Raw genomic sequence first — 16,200 nt, 5'->3', positions numbered from 1 at the left:
CTAGGCATTTCATATTGAATAGTAGCTCTCTATTTTATCAACTGTCAATTTTGAACATTTCACAACTAAAAATTATGTAGCTTGTATTAAGCTAAATAAAATAAATAAATAAATAAATTAACTATTAAAATAGAAAATATGTCAAAATGGATGAAATTAACAAACAAAAAAGTCAAGACTTAAATGAGTCTTTTAACGAAGTAACAGTGAAAAAGACAAAGCGCAAACTTTAATAGCGCCCTGGAAAAACATTGAAGAATTTAATAAAGTTTACTCCTCGATATATATGTATGTATGTATGTACATATGAAGAAAAGTCAATAATTGAAGCCAAACTACTTCCATGTCGACAAAACACAGTTTAGAAGATTCCTAGAGCAGTTTTGTGAACTTCAGTTACTCTGAAAATCCAATTAAAAGACCCAAAAGATGACTTCACAAATAGCCCAGAAGTACTGACAGAAACTACAAATTTTCTACGCTAGTGTTTATTTAGAAGATTTTTCAATTACAAGTCCTCCATAATACAATTTATACTCAACACTTGAAGATCTTGTACGAAATGGCCAAAGAACTTCATTTGTCCTCGATTTTAGACACATCTGTGCTCACGGGTGAGACATGACTTTTCACAGTGCTTTCAAGTAAGAGGAAGATTTGGTAAGAGGAAGTTTTTCACTAGAATTCGGTGAACTTAGAAGGCAAAATGTCTCTCGTTATTCCTGAGAAGTTTCAGCACATCCTTCGTATCATGAATACTAACATTGATGGTAATCGTAAGGTGACCATCGCCATGACGCTCAAGGGTGTTGGTCGTCGTTACGCCAATATTGTACTCAAGAAGGCCGACGTTGATCTGCTCAGAGGAAGAGCTCATCAAACCCAAGGCACTACAAAATCTCCAACTAGTTCCTCAACAGACAAAAGGATGTTCTCGATGGCAAGCACCAGCAATGCACTTCCTCGTCATTGGACTCGATACTGCGTGATGAATTATAGCGTTTGAAGAAGATCCTTGACCATCGTGTTATGCGTCTTACCTGGTGTCTCCGTGGTCAACACACAAAGACAACTGGTCGTCGTGGACGCACTGTTGGTGTGTCCAAGAAAATGTAAACATGATGTGAAATGGCTTTAAGTATCATTAGTTGTTAAGTAGACGCACAGAGAATGTGTATTCTTTTTTTTTAGAAAGTAAAACCTTTTTTTTGAAAATAAAAAAAGAGGATTTCTATTTTAAAATTCAGAACTTTTCAGATGAGATATATTTTTTTAGCTCTATCAATGAAAAATATCCCCAAACCGATACGGAACTTGAAAATCTTGTTCAACACACTCAGGGCCTGTTTTCAATGTTTGTCATCATCTATTTCATTGGAGTCTTTTTCGAACTCTCTTCGCATTTCTCGAGAATAATAATATGGAAAAATCAGATTGTCCTGGGCTTTATAGCTTTTCGCAGTTTGAAGTTGATACCGACAATATTTTTACACCAAAAGACAGAATCATAAATTGAGAAATGAAATGAAAATTTAAGACGAAGTTAAAAGTGATGTTAAAAAATGCAGAGTGTGGTCAACTGGTATATGTCTTATTGGGAGTCTAATATGGGACTCGACCTATTGACTATTTTCCTTTAGATTGTTTTTACAACGGACAACAAACTAACCATGAAATTTAATTGAAGTTCTTTATTTATTTTGGTTATTATTTTGATTGGAATAAAAATGTGTGTGTTTTTTTAAATACATAAATTGTTAACATTCATTAAAGCATTTTGAAAAAAAAGTTTCCTGGATTAGACTTTTTTTGAAACCTCGTCAAAGACATAGACAGTGCTAAAAGTTCTACAATCGATTGAAAATCTTAAAATCTACACATATTAGAATTAACCAAGGCAGGGCATTGACAGAGAAAGTGCTAGTAGTTCAACTTAAAATGCACTGAGAAAATCAGGTAAAATACTTAGAGACATTTAAAGAATTGGAGAAGATTTCTACCCAACTCCACACTCCATTAGCAAAGATAGTGGTATTGAAGTCTTTCATAGCCACGCCATCATTCCAATCTTCTTATGTAGGCAAGATGACTTTAGAACTCTAACTGTGGTTCAAGACAGACGTACTGTAGTCGGTGTCTTTCACAAAAACATCCTTTGGAATCATTAGTCTTCTTTAAGTATTAGCGCGCTGTACGATACTAAATATTTAATGTGTAGGTCTATTGGTAGGAGTTGCAGAAAAGCATGTAAGGCATCTATTGCGCAGAAGAAGCCCCCTTGACTATTTGATATTTTTGCATTGCAAGATAGGGACAGGATTTAGCCGTTTAGTTCGAGTAGAGCAAGCCTGGTATTTTAATTTTGGTCATAAAAAGCATCAGTTCAATTTTTTTTTTGATTAACACAAAGTCTACTGCTCGTTGCCCAATTGCTAACCTGTCTTCAGAATTATCTTTAAGAAACTAATGTTGTTCATACTTTGTCAAACCTTAAAATTTACAAAAAGGAACACAACCTAAGAGTCCGTTCATTTTACTTCTCGAAATTGCTTTTTCTGCGAAGTCAACAAACGACGTTTGTTAATAAAACAAAAGACCTGAAGTTAAAACTCGAAAATTCTAATTTTTTCTATTTAGTAATTATAGAGGTAACTTGGGTTAAATTTCAGTTCTTTCCTTAAAAAAACAGCTTAAAGCTAAAATACAACAATTTTCTTTACTGCTGACAATCAACAATATAGACAAAAAAGAACTTATCAATAAATCAAAATTCGCCAAACTTCGAAAATACATTGGACATGAAAAAAACGCCTACTGTCTTTTTATATTTAAATCAAAAAACTAGGTCAGATGTCTATATAAGTCAGCTACTGAAACCATTGATTAACAAAAAAAGTGATAACAAGAACAATCAAATTACAGACAAAATAAAAACAATAACCGTCATCATTTGTGACACCTCTGACCTACTTAACTTATATATAAATTGAGTAGGTAAATAATAATAAAACAAACATTATAATCACACTCTCATTTCGTTCCGCATTCTTTAATTGAAAACAAAACGTCGTTCAACATTAATCAAAGTCAAATAAACACAAAAAAAGCGTCTCTCAAATATCATATACTCGTATGTTTGTAAAAAAAAAACATGATAAAATAAATGTTCACGCTTGATCGAATGTAAATTACTGACACCTTATCGAAATATGAATCCGAAAAAAGTTCAAGAAGAAAAAAAGGAAAGAACTAATAATAATAATCAATCAAGCTCATTGATTTCAGATAACCTTAAAAAGGTGCATTATAGAAGAAATGCTTGTGATACTTGAAGTGCAACAAAATTTAAAAAACTGGATTAAATAAACACAACATTCATGAAGTATGTCGTGTGAATGTTCTCTAGAAGGAAAAAATACAGCAAAAACCAATCACCTTAACGCACATTGAAAATATAATGTTTTCCGCATTCCACATATCAGGACAAGAGACAACAACGAGCGACGACGAAGCACGATAGTTAGCCCCAAGTATAGAAGATCAAGCTCACGCATGACGGCCTACAAAAATTATATAGACAAATAACAATAACAACACAAAAACAAGTCACAAAGATTGTAATAGAAAACCAACTTAACCACAAAAATAAATAAAAAAGAAGTTTGAAAAATAAATGAGAGCACCATCCGAGCACAGCACCATATTTCCTAGATACATGCATAGGTACCACACCACACAGGTTGAGCCTACTACCCCATCTCTTCTTATTTCTGTCCAGTCTTCGCTTCTTCACCCACCTCCTTATACTTACTTGATGTAGATATCTGGTATAACTCTGATGTGTAATTATGGCCTTCTTTATACTATTAGGTATAGACTTTCTTAAAACTTGCTTAAGGCATCTCTACATATATCTCTCTTGTCTTTGACTTGGACTTGGATTTGCACGGACTCTATATAGACATAGAGCAAAGATACCGTCTACCAAGATTAATTACCAGTCTTAGAGATGCCATCCGAAGAATAATTACCGGTGTTCTAGTGCGGGACTCTTATGCCGATATATGCCGACCGACGACGTTGCGTTGTCTTAAGAAGCTTCTTCTTCGCTAAAAGACAACATGAATCGCTTCTCCATGAGACCCGTGCAAAGAACCCAATAATCAATTCATTATATCATCATCAATAATTCATCAATTTTCCGATTTAATTAATTTTCTTTTATCTTCTTTTCTTGTTCTTCTTTCAGTGCGTCTGCTTCAAGTTATAAAAGTTATCTCAAGATTCTTCATTTTCTTCGCAGTCTTCGATCAAAATAAAGAAGCTTAAGTTATGTACCATCTTGCGAAGAGATTATTGTTATTTTTAAAAAACACTCAACTTGCAAAATAAAAGAAGTCAACAAAAATAGAAGACACACTCAATTTGAAACTAAGGAACAAAAAAGAAAAACTCAAGAAAACTCAAACTTAAAATAGAGACAAACAGAAAAACAACAACAACAGAATAATGGAAGTTGCAATACCAGGGAGTAATAATAATGGTACACCATTTCAACGAGAAGTAAGAGAATGGCAACGTCTCGATCCAAATACGGGAGCCCTTCTAACTGGTCGTTTGGAAGCTGATCGATGGATAAATGGATCACTTAATAGTTATGGCAAGGTAAGAAGTGGAAATAAATAAAACTACAAAATATTTTCCTATATCAGACAGAATGAATCTAGCTAGATATTTCTATACCTAGTTGGAGACTGGGGGTTGTTATAAGAAGTCTACAAGATAGAGAGAGACTTGAAACATTGTGATTTAATAATTTATGGTTTATTGTTAATTTTACAACAAGACCGAGAATATTGGTAGCAAAAGCAGTGGCAGTAGCAGCAGTTATAGGGTTGTTGATTTTGGTCTTATTTTATAGTTTGTCAAGTCTTTTTGTGTTGCCTTCTACACCACAAAGCCTGCTATAGATTCATAGTAAAAGGTTGTAGTTTATTTGGAGTAAACGCTAAACATGATAAATGACCGAAGGAAGATGAAATATTGTGAAGGTTATATTTTATTTGCTCGGTTGTTTGAAAAGAGCTGTTCTGTTGTTACAGATTCTAGAGGTACCTTTGGAATAGCTACTGGGCTGCTGCTAACACGCTAGCAGACTTTATTGAATTCTAGTCGTTTTGTGTATAAATTGTTCCTTGATGTTTTCTTTTTTGTTAATTTTTGTTTTAATTGGTGACATTTTGAAATGTTCAAAAAATAATATATGTATCTATAGTGATGAAAAAAAGTAGACTTTAGGTTAGGTATATCCTTGAAATTTAGAATAGTTTATTGCGGTTGTCATTTATTGGTGGAAATAGTTTTATAATTGCTTGTGGGATTGATTTCGAGTTCCGTTCATATATGGCAAGTATAAATAATTGGGGCTTAACTGTTTTACTTACTAACTAAAGTTCAATTAGAAGAAACCGCAACTAGGACTGCCTTAGATGGAATATGTGGTTTTTTGATGACTAATGTGGAAGATAAATGTCAAGGGACGGTATTAATCACTATAACATTTAACTAAGAAATAAGTTAGTTGAAAGTTATATGAAACGTAATAATTCTTAATTCTTTTAGAGACTTGTTTTAAGTTTGTAAAGAAGGTCAACATTGGTATTTTGACTATACTAAGCTTATGGATGTCAATATTTCCTTAGTTGGAGAAGGCCTTTGGATCTTAAAAAGTCTAAGGATATAAAATATAATGTCAAACCTATACTGATATTATAAATGCGAAATTCAGTTTGTTTGTTTGTTTATTTGTTCGTCTTTAACGCGTCAACGGAGCAATATTATTCGATGATTTTTTGTTTGGAAGTAGTTACATGTCTGGAGAGTATTTTAAGCTACTTTTTATGGCATTAAAATATCCCATTCATAGCTCATATAAGTACAATCGCAGGTAACTCTTATAATTAGATATTTAACATATTCTTCTTTTCAGTAGCATATTATTAGGTGCTGTCAACTTTTGTACATATCATCGTTGCCTATCATTGGGCAGAAAGTTTTAAAATCGATGCTATGTCATATTAATTAACGCAAGATTTTTGTAATTTAGTACAGGTTAGGTTAGGTTAAAGGGGCTATCCATGATGAAAACGGACACACTTATTCCAGTTTAGGCTTCCTTCTAAGCTCGATAAAACCAGTTTGAGTCCCTTAAGAAACTGAGAGGCTGATTTAGCTGATATGATTTAGATCGTTAAAGAAGAATTCTCCTAGGTAATTTTTGCGTTTTTGAGCCAGAGCAGGGCATGTACAGAGAAGGTGAAGAACTGCCTCTTCCTCTTCCTCGTCCATACAGCTTCTACAAAAGTCATTTTAGAATACGCCTATAGGCGCGTAACGTGCTTTCCTTTCAGACAGTGTCGGGTTATGACAGCTATTATCGAGCTTATACGCGATCTGCTTAGAGAGAGCAATTACCTTGAACGTTTTAAATCCAGTGTTGGCCAGTGTTGGTGACTTGACACGTGGTGATGTTTTTCCACCTGGTGCCTGCCCTCCTCACAGCGTCTTGCATTAGCAACAGTTTACAAGTAGCGATTGGTATGCCAGTACGTGCCAAACGTGGTAGGATGGACTGCACTGCACAGTTCCTGGCGAGTTCTCTGCCTTACAGTTTCTATTTTTCTATGGCTCGGCACCCAGCAAAGGTGATTATTAAACTGTTGTGCCATCTCCATTAGAGATGATCGACAGTTATGGACTGTTATAGAACTTGTAGAGAGAGAGTCCAGAGATTTGATAGCGGTCTGGCAATCTGAGAAAATACGGATATCAAATGTTGATATCACGTTTTCTTTAAGCCAGGACAAGACTTCTTTTATCGCCAAAATTTTCGCCTGGAACACGCTACAATGATTGGGAAGGCGGAATGAGAGACTTAGTTTCAGTCGTTCAGAGTACACACCTCCCCCAAACCCTTTTTTTTAACCATCTGTATAAAAATGAATTCATTCGTCTTCTAGGAATGCTCTATCCCCCAGAAAGATCTAGGAAGTATAGAAATCTGGATATTCCTGTCGAATATCAGTTGGGGGGATGGTGTAGTTTGTGTGCTTTGGTATTGATTCTGAATAGTAGTTAGTCCACTGCGACGAAGCTTTGAGGCGAATAGCAGAGCTTGCAGCTATTTGATTGCTAAATATGTCAAGAGGTGTTAGGTAGAGTAAGGTGTCCAGCAAAGCGATCCGCTTATACATAGGCAAGCTGAACATTGGACTTTATTTAATTTATCCTAGTTTATAGCTTTCTCTAAAGCAATCCACCACACTGCCACACCGCACATTAAAATCGGTACCGATGTGTATAGCCAATGCGTGCTTCTGGGTTGTAAGCCCCATTATTGTAATAGTAGCTTTTTTGCAAGAAAAGAGAGCTACAGTAGCTTTTTTGACTCTATCCTTTACGTTGCATTTCTCATTTAGTGTTTTTTTCTAAAACAAGACCCAGGTATTTAGCCTCGTCTGTGAATTTTAATAGGGTTCACAAGGAGTTTTGTATCTCCTCGAAAATAAGACTAAATTGGTTTTATGTGGGTTAACACCCAGTCAACACCGATAAGCCCAAAAAATTAGTCTGTCTAAGGCATTTTGTAAGAGTTCTTTTAAGGTGTTAAGATGCTTTCCTGAAACTGCTATAGCAACATCGTCCGCATAGGACGAAGTCAGAAGTGTTTTGTAGCTCGGCTGGTATTATTCCAACTGGTCTTGCATATTTAAATGGTTTGAAGCTATTGAGAGCCCATTGTAGCTTGTCCCTTATGATCAGACCTTGTGGATATGTTGTATTGGGACTTGAAAGTAACTGTTGCAAGTTTCGGTAAGAGAAGAGAACAACCAAGAAAGTGAGCGATTCATTACTTGAATTTGTACAGGAGCCGTTTGCATTTTTCATGCAACTTGGATTAATTGAAAGAATTTCCCGTAACCTAGAGGCTTCAGAAGTTTCTTCTATCGTGCCACAGAGGGATCGCTGGTAAGATCGCTTAGATTTAATTAGTGCCTTCTGTAAATTCTTATGGATTCTTTGAAAGAATCCCAGTGAGAGGCTAGTCTTTTGGCTTTGGCCCGGTTGAAGAGTTTCCTGCATTCTTTCCTGAGCGACACTCAGGACAAGCGACACTCTGGACAAGCAATCTGTTCATAGCTGAGATGAGGTCATTTACTTTGTTGTCATGTTTGTTAGCGTTAGAGGTAGAAATAGAAAGTCCAGGTTTTAATAAACTTTGTAATAAGTTCCTGTATGAAGCCCAGATAGTTTTTCGATAATTTCCAAAAGTCAATGGACTAGGGTTTTCATCCACATTTATATTGAACTGGATATATTTATGATCAGAGTACGAGTGTTTTCGTATTTAGTACACAGAAATTTAAACTTCTTTTAAGCACTTACCCTGATTTATAAAACAACATACAAGACGATCAATCTCTCTGTAAAATAGAAATTCTAGCACCAGAAAACGGTGTTGTTTTGCAAATAAATTCGTCAACAAACACCGTCATGGACTCAGACCAGAGCACTTCGTTCCCAGTAGTGGTTATTAACTCACTTGAGCTGTTCAGTGTGCTTATGCATAATAAGGTGGAAGAACAAGCTCTAAAGTATCGGACAGGAACCTAAAAAAGCAGTGATTCATCAGTTTAACAATAAACAATGTCCATTTGATTCCTTATTGTTTCTTTTGATTGTCGAAAGATTACCTAAAGATAATTGATAATTACCTAAAAAAAATTGATAATTTCCTGTTCATTTCTGTGTACCATTCCGACCATTAACGACCGTGACGCTCGAAGTTGAGGTGGACGGCTCCTCAGCCACAATCAACAGCAATATTTTCTGCAGTACGAACTGTACGAGAATGCTCTGGTGTTTTCGCATTTCTTACGGACCCGGTTTCCTCAAATTTTTCCACCGCAAAAATCATGAAGTGCACGATATCCAGTTTGATTTGAAGCCCATTTTTATAACATTCCTGAACAATTTTATCTCGTTGCTCGTCTGTGTATCTTAACATTGTTTAAATTGAGTTAGTGTGAAGATAAGAACAGTCAAACAAATTGCAGAAAAAAAACTTGACGTTTCAACATAGGCACTTAAAGTTTAACCACCCTTTACATGACTTTTATAGGTCAAGAGGGGTATAAGGGGTACTTTAGTTAGATATCTAATAATTTTGAATACTCAAATTTTTAAATGGGGTCAGACTTAAATCCAACATCTAAATAAATAAAAGTATCAAATGAAGAACAAAACAAAAGAGTTGAGCTTCAAACTTTTTAAAATGTGTCTTTCAAAATGAACGCCTACAAGAAACTTCATACGTACATACATACATTATATTCTATTATTCTCAATGAATGTGTACATTAAAAATTCTAAAATTGTTTTGTCGGATTATATTTCAATTGATTGATGTCATAATAGTTTCAATGAGAGAGGAAGTAAAAAGTCAATAAATTCTAAGCACAATCAATATTGCCTGTCAAATATTTACATTTTAGTTATTTTGTTTTTTTTCTGTTATATAGAGATCAATCAGCTTCGTAAAAGTGCAATATGCTCAACACGTTTGTTTGACGAAGTTACACCTATTATATTCTGTGGAAAATAAAACAACTAAGTTAGCTTTTATTAAAGTGTACACTCAGATAGACTTCAAAAAATGTCGTTTAATTGACTTAATGATTCTTCATATAATTCAAGATCAACACTTTGTAAAACCTATCTCATAACACCAAATTAAAGAGCGAGGAGGGTGTGTTACTTAAGAGTTAGCTCCACAATTTAATTGCTCAAAAATATAATAAAATAAAAATAAAAACAGCTTGATACATATTTCTCAGTGCGATATTCTTCAAAAACAAAAACAATTGAAATCAACACCAATTACACTCATGTTTTGAAAAATATGTGCACATAATATGAAGGGATAGAGACACCGACGACAATGTTGACTACCACTCTTTGATGAAGACATGGTATGAGCTAAGATCACGCATTAATTCCACACGCAACCCCCATACAAAAAGCGACACCATCGTCATCATCAGAAAAAGAAGTTCAACAACAAAAACCACACAGTAAAAACGAAAAACTAACTGCGAAAGATTGCAACGCAACGCAAAAAAAAATCAAAACAATGAAACAAACAAACCCTTTTTGCTTGATGAACAAAGCCGCAGCGTGTGGTGCATGCTTAGCTGCACTCGTGATTAAATTTAATTATAAATGTATCGTCGTCTTTTTTTCACGATGATTATAATTACTAAACGGGCGACATGGTAGAATTCAGTTCATCATTTTATTATGAGGAACAAGTCGCGTAGGATATTATATATAGAGATACCCTAAGCTATCTTTATCTTAACTTATAATAAGCAAGTGTTACCAGCGAATGTTGAACTATTTTCTAACTTAATTAAAGTGACCATATTCCTGATAGTTTGTACGAGATTTTAAGTGGAATCTGCAGAAAATTACAAAATGTATTTCATGATGTATTTCAAAAAAGTTTCTTGGTTTATCTGGGACACCGTTTTTCCCTTGTCTTGGCTTAATTTTGTTGTTTTGTTAAATATGTTTTCGTGTAGCCTGGTCACCATATGTCTCGATCTATTCTCACTAGGTGAGTGTCTGTTTATGATGCTGTCATTCATACCACCGCCGCACCGGCCGGCGGCGACGCCTGTGCCGGCGATGATGATGGCAACAGCAGTGGCAGTTCCAACGTCCGCATCACCATCATCTTTTCCATCCACAGCACACACAGGTTGATGGCCTTGTGAGCTCGGAATAGTGTAAAGCTTTATTCAGTTTATTTCTTGCTCTTTTTTGTTTTTATTTATTTAAAGAAAATGATCTTCATGCGGTTTTAATTGTTTGTTCAATTTTTTTTTATTTCGCGCTCTCAGATACAGACTAGATACGCGAAAAAAGACAACGAACGTGTCTGCGATGTGAAACTTATAAAGTCGCGCCTGGCAGTCGGTCATTTAACACATTTTACTTAAGTTTTTTTCTTTTTTCTTTAATGTTTGCTTGGTAAATTTGTAATTATATATCTTACAGAATGCTATGAGGGAGATAGAGAGACATGACTTGTTGGTTGCGGTTCTATAACCCTCTACGGTTCTGAGTTCTGCTCTGCATTATGGGCGACTGGAATGGTGTTGGTTTATGTTTACTTTAGAACTTATATTTTTTGTTCTGATATAGTTTCTGTTGTTGTTGGTAATACGAAAATGAAGAACTTACAAAGCTGAAATTATGACGTGTGAAAATCACTTAAGATGTCATAAAGTGGACTTGAAATGGCTGAGAGGGTGGTCTTCAGCATTAAAAAAAAATCACTTTTTCAAAGTGAATTTAATTAAATGATATTATTTTTGCTAATTTTCATTCCATTCTTCAAAGTTCTTGAAATAGTACAAACTAGTAAGGATTAACTTATGATGGTTAAGAGAAGACTAGATCGCTCTGTTGATGAGAACTTTTTTTATGGAGATATAATAAAGTTTTAGGATTTATTTCAAAATGTAAATTTTATTTTTAAGTCTGTCATAAAGTAGAGCTAGTTAATTACTTACTTTTTTGGCCGGGGGAAAAATTACAGAGCAGCTTTTTCAGGTTCACTGGACAGATTTTTCTTTAAGACATTTCATGGCATTTTTCACAGGAAATTCTTTTTAAAATGTTCAACTCAAACGATACTTAAAAGTACTTTAAACCTTTTATGCTTAAATGTCAGCAACTAAATTTATTTATTTTAAAATAAAGAACTTTGGAATATTAGTAAACAACATAAGTTCATCTTGAAAAGCATAACAAAAATAGTGCACCTAAAATTGACATTGAATCAATCAATCAAAATTGAATCAAGTTTTGCAGAGAGTAGTAAAGATCACAATTGTTGACCGAGATCTTGTGATTTACTTACTTACTTAAGTCCTCAGACCTGTTAAGTCCGTTGGAGACCCCTTAACGGGTTTGGGGCCAGGAAATCCTTAGGATGTTACGAAGACATCTATTTAGGAAGTTTTGCAGCTTTCTTTTTATGGCTGAAGTAACCTTCCAAGTGCTGCATCCATAAAGAAGAAGATTCGACATTTGTGCGAAACAGTCGTAGCTTTGTTCTTAAGCTGATAGAGTTATTCATACAAATTTTTTACAGGATACCGAACGCCGCTTTTGCTTTGCCCATGCGGCAGATGACGTTTTGTTCGGTTCCGCCCTCGAACAATGCTTCCAAGGTATTGAAAGCTCTCCAGATTTTCCACGGAATATATTTATTTGAGAGAATAGTCGGGTTCCGAGGCTGATCATTTTTGTTTTGCCGGAATTAATTTTCAGCCCCACAACTTCAGCTTCTCTTTCCACACTTGTTGTCATTTGATGGAGATCCATGATCCTATGGGAGAGTAAGCACACATCGTTCGCATAATTCAAATGCTTTAAATAGGATGTCAAAGTTCATTGGATTCCTCTGCTACCTGACAGAGCTGAGCTCAGTACGAGTAAATCGCTAATCACCAACAAAAACAATATTGGCGACAGAATACAGCCCTGTCTGACTCCTCTACGGATAAAATCATCTTACAACCTACCATCGTGCAGAAAGTGACACTTGGATCCATCATATGATGCTTTAATAATATTAATTAGTTTTTCTGGGATGCCTCTCCTCCGCAAAGCTAACCAGATATACTCTCTGTTAACGCTATCAAAGGCCTTCCCGAAGTCGATGAACAGCAGGTGTAGTGGAGATCAATATTCAAAGCACTGTTCAATAATAATCCACAGGGTGTTGATATGGTCAATACAGGAGGATCCAGCGCAGAATCATGCTTGTTCGGCATCGAGTGTGGCCTCAAGGTGTTCTCTGATGCGTTCCAGTATGACTTTTTGGCAACGGCTGGTAGTCCAGTCCAGTCCAGTTTTCGCACTTTGTGAGATGTAGTTTTTTTAGGAGCTTTACGATAATACCCTTCTTCTACTCATGGGGGAAGCTTTCGATTGCCGGTTGGCGCTGCTTGTAAAAGCTCTGCGGGAATTCCATCAAGTCCTACCACTTTGTTGTTTTTAAGTGCTTTAATTGCGGCAACGATCTAATCTTTACTGAGAGGTGCGGTGCGGATTCGGTGATTAGTTTCTTCAGGCGCTTCCGAAGGTATCGGCAGCACGTTGTTTTCAAACACTCGGTTTAAAACCGAGGAAAATTGTTCTTTCCACCTTTTTACTTGCTCATCCACCGAACTTATCACATTACCGTCTACTTTTTTCCCCAGGTGTTGCTTTGAGCTGTGTGTACCGTTCAGCTTTTTGGTTGTTCTGTAAACGGTCCTACTTTCGCACCTGTTTGCAGCATCTTCTGCTTCTTGCGCCAATTCATTGATGTAGTTATGCTTGTCGCTTGTGTTTTAACATTTTTTTAACTTTTTTCTTTGGCAACATGTGAAGAATAAGTTTTATTCCAATGCTCGACAATCTAAATCTAAAAATTTTAAGCTTAATTGTGGACTTTCATCTTTACAATATTTATCTTTATTTTATTATTTATTTATCTTAACTCATTCGGGATATACCAAAGAATCATACAACAATTGAAAACCATTGTGATGTAATCATTGCATGGTAATCATCAAGACTAAATGTTTTTTTGGTTTTTAATTGTTTAATTAACTCCTTTACAGGACTATTTGTAAAAAAGTCACTATTTACGTTATTTGGTAAGAAAATGAGCTCAATAAGTTAATCTTGAACAATATTTTCAGTCACAATGTCACTGAGATGAAATGAAAGTAAAAGCTTTTGCCAAAAACAGTCAGCCAGAGCTGCTACCTTTTCAGATTGACTAAAAAAAACACGGCCATTGACTCGAAGAGACTGGTTACCCTTTTTTTTTAATAATGTTTGTCACCTTCCAAAAAGTTTTGGATTCCTTTCCAAAACTAGATGAAAGGTTATTCCATTTTTATTTTTGAAAATGGCTTTCTCAAAATGGTTACATTGTAACTTTCATAAAAGAATCTATGAGACCATCAACCTGTTCAGGTGAAGTAATGGAATCAATAGATAAACTGTTTTGAGACAAATATGAAGGATAGCGTTTCCAATCCGCAGCAGAAAAATTATAACTGGCAGGGACAACATAACTTTGGCTTACATAATTTTCCAAGGCAAGTGTATACTGGCAAGTGATTTGAACATAAATCATTCATGGTAACTGGTTGTGAAAAATGAAAAGCATTATTTGAAACAAAAAAGTCAATAGTTGACTGTAAAAATTATATTTAATTTAATATTGCTGCATTGTTTTGTATGAAATGGATTCACACAAATTACTTAAATTTTCCTTTAGTACCTTATTTAACTCAAAAAATGTTTTCTTTGCTATCCCGCATTGATTTTCTATTTTGAATTCCTTCTGTGTACGAAATCCATGTTTAAAAATAAAAAAGTTCGCTGCTCAGCTCTTTTGTTTTATTTTCCATTTCCTATAAAAAATAACATTTTGTTTGATTTGATGCAAGTTTTAACTTAACAAAATTGAAATATAGTAAGTGTTTATTATTACCAAGTAATCTTGGCTTCCATTCAGTAAAAGGTTGGCAAATAAGATCGATTTATTTACATCCATTGCCAATTCTATATTTTGTTTTATATACATTATAGGGAAACTGTTATAACTAGTTCTTTTTTCTCCTGTGCTAATATTGCAATACTCAAATAGTAACGCACATCAAATCCAATAAACTCCATCTAATGTAATGATGATTATCATAATTATAATGATAATGATTATTATCATCATCAAAAAGGCAGGATCGATTGATGGTCATTATTATGACATAAACGATTGTTCAATAAATCGTTATTTTCTGCAGAGTTTTTATTGTCGTCGTCGTCGCCTCCGTCAGTTTATTTCTTTTGTTTTATTTTTGTTGCGGTTTAAGTTGATGGGCCTAGTTTAAAATTGTTTTTCTTCATTGTTGTTGTTAACGTTTGATGGAGAGGAATTGAATGAAGGGAATATATTAACCATTTTTAAAGTGGAGTGGCAGCTCTTTTTGACAATCGATTGATGTGGGGAGACACTTTAAAAGTAATCGAATTTCTTAGCGTGTCTATATGATTGGGTGTGGAGTTCATAAGCTTCAATCCATGGAATAGTTTGTGGGAGTTTGTATAGCAGCATTTGAAAGAAATAGTAATGATTTCCTGACAAAACTCGGTAATATTGAGAAAGAGAAAACGAAAAAAAGTAGACAATAATTTGTGAATTGGCTTCAAGTGAGAAAAGAGAGAAGTTTTTTCTCTGAATTTATTGAACGTATAGTTTAACGTTTATCACGTCACGGTATAAATTATTTTCCGAGATCGTTATAATGCAATCTTTTCAATTTATCACTTCATTTCTTGATTTTCTGAACTTATAAAGGTAGGTCTTGGAGTTAAGTGCAAATAGTGACCATGAATTCCGTGGCTTCTTCTTAGGAACTATGTTTTAAATCTGGTTGAAATTTCATTCAGCTTGAAGACATCTTATTTATCCCCATAACTGTTATGTTACAAAAGGAAAATATTGTTTTCTTCTCGGTCTCATCGATTTCATTTTGATGTGAAAATCAAAAAAACTCTCTTTTGACCAAAAGCTAATTTCACAACCTTCCCACGTTTTGTTCTAATAAATTATTTCAAATAGAAAAACATTTAATTTTTATATCTTGACAACTATACTATTGTAATAAAAGCTCACATTAATATGTAGGTTCTTTATCTCAACATGACTTTACAAGGAAGTTATATATATAAATTGTGTTAAGAAGCGTGCGGGCGTATTCTTTGTCGCCGCTAAAAGAACAAACAAAAGATTTTATAACTTTTAAATCTAATTCAATTAATGTTATTTTTTAGTGGACATTTTTAAAGGTCATAAAATCTCATAGAAAATAAATTTCACAAAAAAATATGTTATCACGATCATTCTGTACAAGAGAAAAATTAGAATAAAACTAGGTTTATCTTTTTATTGATCTAACTAATTTTTTTGTATTTTGACAAGCTTTAGATGGCTCATGGATGAATATTTATTCTTATTGTCATTAATTCCCACAATAAACATAATGTCTTTCTATTTTTTTTTGAATG

At 34.4% G+C, this 16,200-nt stretch overlaps 2 protein-coding genes across 3 annotated transcripts in view; both read left to right on the top strand.

The window, feature by feature from the left end:
* LOC129942272 (serine-rich adhesin for platelets) overlaps positions 1-16,200 on the top strand; it is a 123,910-nt gene that overhangs the window by 60,531 nt on the left and 47,179 nt on the right. For both annotated transcript variants that reach the window (XM_056051134.1, XM_056051135.1), the window contains exon 2: positions 4,250-4,665. In XM_056051134.1, the coding sequence (XP_055907109.1) occupies positions 4,510-4,665 (156 nt within the window). In that variant the 5' untranslated portion in view covers positions 4,250-4,509. The remainder of the gene's footprint in view (positions 1-4,249; positions 4,666-16,200) is intronic.
* On the top strand, positions 707-1,116 carry LOC129947860 (40S ribosomal protein S18-like). The gene is made up of 2 exons (XM_056058599.1): positions 707-940; positions 1,000-1,116. Exons 1-2 carry the CDS (start codon positions 707-709, stop codon positions 1,114-1,116), a joined length of 351 nt encoding a protein of 116 aa, XP_055914574.1.

Source organism: Eupeodes corollae, chromosome 1, assembly GCF_945859685.1.
Source record: "Eupeodes corollae chromosome 1, idEupCoro1.1, whole genome shotgun sequence".
Taxonomy (NCBI): Eukaryota; Metazoa; Arthropoda; class Insecta; order Diptera; family Syrphidae; genus Eupeodes; species Eupeodes corollae.
The sequence above is the reverse complement of the archived record's forward strand: the minus strand, read 5'-3'. Positions and strand labels throughout refer to the sequence as shown.

What these genes read in the sequence shown, in the direction of transcription:
- LOC129947860 (XM_056058599.1), top strand. Translation starts at nt 707, where the DNA reads ATGTCTCTCGTTATTCCTGAGAAGTTTCAGCACATCCTTCGTATCATG. An exon ending in ACAAAAGGATGTTCTCGATG is followed by an intron (nt 941 to 999) that starts GCAAGCACCAGC and finishes GATGAATTATAG; the next exon opens with CGTTTGAAGAAGATCCTTGA.